Source organism: Echinops telfairi, unplaced genomic scaffold, assembly GCF_000313985.2.
Source record: "Echinops telfairi isolate 266 unplaced genomic scaffold, ASM31398v2 ScPeMD7_7466;HRSCAF=8504, whole genome shotgun sequence".
NCBI classification, from domain to species: Eukaryota; Metazoa; Chordata; class Mammalia; order Afrosoricida; family Tenrecidae; genus Echinops; species Echinops telfairi.
The window spans coordinates 2,339,445-2,346,466 of NW_022111366.1; the positions used below are offsets into that span (position 1 = coordinate 2,339,445).

Here is a 7,022-nt window from a genome sequence, read left to right on the forward strand (position 1 = left end):
ACTTACTCATCCATGACACAAATGGGAAGCAACCAATGTGTTCTTCAATAGGTGAGCAGGGAAGTAGACTTGGGACAAATTTCTACAAAGGTGTTCTATTTAGAGATGAAAAGACACTAGCTATCCAGCTATCAGAAGATGTGGAGGAAATGTAAATGTATATTGCTCAGTGAAAGAAGCCAAGATACAAACGCTGCATACTGTATGATCCTGACTGTATGGAATTCTGGGGGGGGAAAGGGGAAAAAACTGCAGAGACAGTAAATAGATCAGGAATACTCAGGGTTCTGGGAGATGTGTAAAGAGGGAAGAATTGGTGAAGCTCAGGCTATCTTCAGGAAAGTTAACATTTTCTGAGTGATGCAAAAACAGTAGTCACATGACATTCAACAGATGTCCAAACCCATAGGGCTAAACCACACAGAGTGAATCCTCATTGAACTATGATAGTAATACTGATACAGACTTTTAATAAATGTACATCACGAATGCAGGATGTCAGTAATAAGAGAAATGATGTGGGCTGAGGGTGGGACAGGGTGACTGTTATTGCTGAACAAATATTCTGTAAAACTACCTAAAATAGAAAGTGTATCTCTTTCTCTAACAAATATAGATAATTGTTATTACTGCAACAATATGAAAAAAACCTTATAGCACCTTGTCTGGGTTCTTACAAGAGCGCCTACTTGATTTAAGTGGGGTCCCTTTGTAAGCTTTTCCTTTACTACTACCGCTAGAATGAAATCTACAGGAACAGAAGTGGGAAGGTTACTCTTGTGTCAGAAACCCTCGAACACACTCAGGGAGGCCTTGTGATTGATCTGTGACATTTACCACAGGGATCTCCATGGTCTGAGCTGGGATCTCCTTCCCTGCCAGCCACCATCCCTCAGACACACTCTGCACTGCAAACAAAACCCACTCTTGGCCCTTCTCTGCAGCTTCAGGACTTTGTTCTGTTTGAAAGCAGTTTCCTCTTCTAGAATGTCAACGAATATCCTGCAACAAAAAGACAACCAACAGGAAGAACCACTGGGTAAAACATTTATTTGGCATTTTTGTCTTTCCTGGGCTCATAAATGGAGTCAGGGGACTTGGTGACGGTGTAGTATTTACACCGCTAGTCTCAGGCTGTGTCTACTCCTGCCCACCTGGGTACACCAGCAGCCTTTGACGTCAGCTACTCAAGGGAAAGTTGGGAAGGGACAAAGGGGAGGTGGGCACAGTACCCTGCAAAACCTCAGATGGGGCAGAGGGCACGTAAAAGGCAATCTAAATGGCAGGGAGTGACGTGAGCTTTTGACAAATTTTCTTTCCTTCCTCCGATTTTTCTATTCCTTCTCAATTCTGACGCTCCTTTATGTCATTGATTCCATGTACCAACTGCCCCCCACCCCATCCTCCTTTCTTTTATTCTCGTGCACTCTCCCATCGTTTCTCCCACGTGCGCCCAACGGAACTGCGCAGAACACCCACTCCCAGGGCCGCCTAGTGCCCAGGAAGGTAGCTGGCCCAACAGACCCCGGAGGGTCCCTAAACCCTGCAGGGAGAGCGGCTCCTGGTGCTCCCGCGTCCTGGCGGCGGTCTCTGGCAGTCAGGCCCACGGAGGCCTGGCCTTGGGGCGCCGGGCCATGAAGGCAGGGAGGACCGCCCCCTCCCCAGGCCCCTGGCTCCCAGTGCTAGTCCTGGCGAGGCTCCTGACTGGCGCTCTTGGCCAGGAGGTAGACTTTCACCCCGAGTGGGGCTTTGACTCCTACGAAATCACCACCCCCAAGAAGCTGGGCCTCCGCACAGAAGGGCCCCGAGTGGCCAGGCAGGAGTCCTACCTGCTGAAGGTGAAAGGCAAGAACCGCGTCCTCCAGCTGTGGCCCAAGAGGTTTCTGTTACCCAGACATCTTCGGGTGTTCTCCTTCACGGAGCAGGGGGAGCTCATGGAGGACCACCCTTACCTGCCGCAGGGCTGCAACTACGCGGGCGCGGTGGAGGACGCTCCGGAGTCGGAAGCGATTTTCAGTACGTGCATGGGGGGGCTCCGAGGCATAGTGAAAATCGAAGAGGACCTCTACCAAGTGGAGCCCCTCAAGGACTCGTCTACGTTTGAACATGTCGTGTATCTCCTGAATAAGGAGTACTTGAGCAATTGGACCTGTGGCTTAACTGATGACGACATCGAGCGGCAGATGCCCCAGCAGGAGCACATGGCTCGAATAAAGGACTTTGCTGAATCCTACAAGCACCCGAAGTATATGGAATTGGTCATGTTGTTTGATCATGGTAGATATTTGTTTGTGAATTCCAATCTAACCCAAGCTTTAAGTGATGCCCTTCTTCTTACTGGAATTATGGATACCTACTTTCGGGAAATCAGTATGAGGATACACCTTAAAGCTCTGGAAATATGGACAGATAAAGATAAAATAAATATTGAAGTAAGCAAGTTAACTGAAGTTCTAAGCCAATTTTTATTATATAGAAGAAATATCCTAAATGCTCGGATTTTGTCAGATTGGTCACATTTATATGTCAAGAGAGAGTTCCCTGATGCTCTTGGCTGGGCTTTTATTGGATTAATGTGTACTACATTGTATGGTGGATCTACAAGTATTTTTCCAAATCTAGATATCCTTGGGCCTGGTACTTGGTCTACTCATGAGCTTGGCCATGGTTTGGGAATGAAACATGATGAAGAATACTGCCAATGTAAGGGTAAGCATAGTTGCATCATGGGCACTGGACATACTGGGTGGAGTAATTGTAGTTTTATCTATTATTTTAAGTTTGTGAATTCAGGAGGATCTTGTCTAAATAATATACCAGAAATAACTTATATGTTGGGTAGATGTGGAAACACAATTGTGGAAGAGAATGAAGAATGTGATTGTGGTTCAAGAGCAGAGTGTCAAAAAGACAAGTGTTGTCAACCGGACTGCACACTCAAACGTGGTGCCAAGTGTAGCGTTGGGCTTTGCTGTCAGAACTGTCAATTTCGTCCACTTGGAGATATTTGTAGGGAGCGAGTAAATGAATGTGACCTTGAAGAATACTGCAATGGAATTTCAAGTCTTTGCCCAGATGACCTGTATAAACAGGATGGAACACCTTGCAGATACAAATCCCATTGTTTCAAAAAGATGTGCAATTCTAGGTTTTTGCAGTGCCAACGTATTTTTGGCCCTAGCGCCAGGAATGCTCCTAATCTGTGCTATTATACTGTCAATTTGGTGGGTGACAAATATGGTAACTGTGGTATTATAGGACCCAATGCCTATAAAAAATGTAGCTCAGAAAATTTCCTGTGTGGCAGGTTGCAATGTATAAGTATCAAAACTATCCCTGAGATGCCAGACCATTCTTTAGTAATTAGCACTCATCTTACGAAAGAAAATCTCACGTGTTGGGGCACAGGCTATCATTTTTCTATGAAACCCATGGGGATACCTGACCTGGGTGTGATAAATGATGGCACCCCCTGTGGCTGGAACCGGGTCTGTATTAACCGAACTTGTGTTAATATCTCAGTTCTGCAGTATGACTGTTTTCCTGAGAAGTGCAACCAACGAGGCACTTGTAATAATAGAAAAAACTGCCACTGCATGTATGGCTGGGCCCCTCCATTCTGTGACATAAGGGGATATGGAGGAAGCATTGACAGTGGGCATGGAAAACCATTACGTTTGGAGGTATCCACTACAGCTTGGATAGTGTCAATTATGTTATTACGCTTTATTTTCTTGATCATCTCTGTGATTATTGTGCTTTTAAGTAAAGTTATATGAAATTTCTTGAAATTCAAACAGGAAAAAAATAACCTTAAGTAACACTAGAAACTAACAAACTCTTGATTCAAAGACTGTGAGTCACAAAAGCAAAAAATTAAAAAAAATTAACAAAAGGAATCAGGTACTCTACTGTTACTAAAAAATACAGGATCATTTTTGAACAAACTTATTACTTATACAAACAAATCTTCATTCTTTAATTTAAAAAATAAATGTTTTCCTCTGAGTTTTGATTATCAAATAAATGTATATTTGTTTGGGAAACAAATCAGTGTATTTTCTTTGCTAAGTACTCACTTAATCCTTTATTTTGTGGTACAGATTTAATTGTCCCCCCACCCAAAATGTATGTTGGAGTCCTAGCCCCCATTACTGTGAATGTAATCTTATTTGGAAACAGGATCTTTGAAAGTGTTGTAATTAAAATAACATGAGCTCATACTGAAGTAAGGTGGAGCCTAATTCAATATTATTGGTGTTATTACAGAAGAGGAGAAATGACATAGAGAAAGATAGGGTCAGTAGATAACCATGTGAACAGGGAGTCTGGATGCAGTTGCTTGAATCCAAGGAATTTCTGGACCTGGCAGCATCTGGTAAAGATAAGACACTTTTTGTAGATTCCTCGAGGAGAACATGTCTTAATGACAACCTGAGTTCAAAATCCTAGCTTTTAGTACTGCAAGACAATACATATCTGTCATTTTAAGACCTCCACTTTGTAGTACCTTGTTACAGCAGCCCTAAGAAATTAATATAGATTTTGGTACAAGAAATGGCATGGTACTATATATAGCAAGTGCCTAAAAATGTGCTTTGGAATTTGATAATGGATAGAGACAGGAAGAACTTTTGGAGCATAATCATGAAAGTATAAATTGCCTTCAAGAGACTATTTGTAGATTAGAGATGTTAAAAGGGATTCCAGTAAAAGCTCAGCAAGAAATAAATAGAATTGTAGAGAAAACATCTGTTGCTTTATAGAATGTATTTATCATCCTGAACAGAATGTTATTAGATGTATGGTTGTTAAATGAGCTTCTCAAAGGACTAGAAGGTTGGTAGGTATGGACTTGTGTGTCAAAAAGGGTGGCAGTCCATAAGAGGGAGAAGAGAAATCAGGGGAAACAGGATGAGATAGAATATAAGAATAGGTGTTGATGAGTATTTCAAACTGATGAATCCAGAACTGATAGTCTGACATGTGAACTTAACACTTAATTAGCAATAAAAATTTATAATAATAAAATAAAAGCTGCACAGAAGCAAGCTGAATCAAAAGGCTTCTGGTGAAGCTTTAAAAGGAAATGATGAGCATTTTATTTTACAGTGAAAGATAGTAAAACCTTGTCATAGGGTGGTGAAGAACTTCACTGAATTGTGTTCTAATAGTGTGGAAATTAGAATTCGTAAATGATAAACAAAGGTATTTGGCAGAAAAGATTTCTAAGCAAAATGTTGAAGATTTGCCTGGTTTCTCCTTGCTACATTTTGTAAAATACAAGAGGAAAGTAATAAATTGAGGGATAATCTATTTAGCCAAAAAGAACTAGTACATGAAGGTTTGGAAAATTCTCTACCTATCCAATTTATAAAGATTGAGAAATAGAAAACCAACAAGCCTTCAGAAACTGATGGAATTCCGATTCAAATGTCTCAATAAGCCGATGAAGCACTGGAAGCACTTACTCTATACCAGGAAACTTGGAAAACAGTTACTTGGTCAACGGATAGGAAGATATCCGTATTTGTACCTATGCAAAAGAAAGGTGACCAACTGAATGCTGAAATTATAGAACAATCCCATTGATATCACATGCATGTAAAACTTAGCTGAAGATCATGCAACAGTGGTTGCTATAGTACATAGACAGGGAGCTTCCAGAGATTCAGCCAGATTCAGAAGAGGACATGGAACAAGGTATATCATTGTAGATATCAGATAGATCTTGGATGAAAGCAAAGAATACCAGAAGGGTGTTTGCTTTTTATTTTTTGACTATGCAAAGGCATTTGACTGCATGGATCATAACAAACTATGGATAGTCTTTAGAAGAATGGGAATTCCATAACACTTTATTGTGCTAATTTGGGACTTGTACATAGATCAAGAAGAGGTAGTGTGCAAGCAGCAAGGGCATACTGCATGGTTTAAAATCAGGAAAGGTGTATATGAGGGTTGTATCTTCTTGTGACACTTATTCAATCTCTATGCTGAGCAACAGAGAAGCTGGATAGCATAGAGAAGAAGGTGGCATCAGGATTAGCAGAAGGCTGATTAACAACCTGCTATAAGCAGATGAAACACACTCGCTGAAAGTGAGGAGTACTTGAGGCACTTAGTGAGGAATATCAAGGATTGCAGCCTTCAGTATGGATGACAACTCAATGTAATGAAGACCAAAATCTCACAACTGGATCTTATGGAGATAATATCAGGAATAACGGAGAAAAGTTTGGCATCACTATTTTGGATCCACAATCACTGTTCATGGAAGCAGCAGTCAAGAGATCAAATGATGTATTTGCCATTGATGTAATTTTTTAATGGAAAATATATTTATTGGAATAAATGCAACAAAAGAGAAAACCGGCTGTCATGAGAACGTGACAAGAAGGAAGACTATATTTAGATGGGTGAGAGAGACCTGTCTCTGAAGATGTAATTTATAAACTGAGATTTGAAAGGCAAGACTGAGGAGGACGTTCCAAACTGGATGGCACAGTTTGTGAAAGTCTCTAAAGCAGTCCCTTCTGATGGGTTAGAAATATCCCGGCCACCAAATGACACGTTCATCTAGGGCACAGCCTCAGGAGTGTGACAGCCTGGTTCTGACACAGTATTACCCTGACTTGAAGTAACTCAGCCTTTCTTTTTCTTAGACCTTGTGAATTACATTAGATAATTCATACAAAGGCTGGTAGGACCAATAGTAGCAATATTATACTGTTTTGCAGAAATGTAGGGTAATTGGCCTTGGCCAGGCTAACATGTCCTAAAGACAGGTTGTTAGGTTTAGTGTCATGTACCAGTTGGTCTTGATTATGATACTGAAATATTTACCTAGAACCCCTAACAAGACTGGAAGAAATACATTGTCAGGGAAAACAGCTATCAAAACTAATTTGTTTCTGTTTTGTATATTTTTCTGTATATGAAATCCAGGATAGGTAAATCTATAGAGACAATAACTGGTTTAATGGTTTCTTGGGGGTAAGGCAGGGGAGGTTGGGGGAAAT

The 7,022-nt window shown here is 41.1% G+C and overlaps 1 protein-coding gene across 1 annotated transcript; it reads left to right on the forward strand.

Annotated features, from left to right (window-relative positions):
* The first annotated feature begins 1,634 nt into the window (after positions 1-1,634).
* Positions 1,635-3,821, forward strand: LOC101645691 (disintegrin and metalloproteinase domain-containing protein 30). The gene is given in 1 exon segment (XM_004718190.1): positions 1,635-3,821. A coding segment is annotated over 1 exon segment (2,187 nt).
* Positions 3,822-7,022: the final 3,201 nt, after the last annotated feature.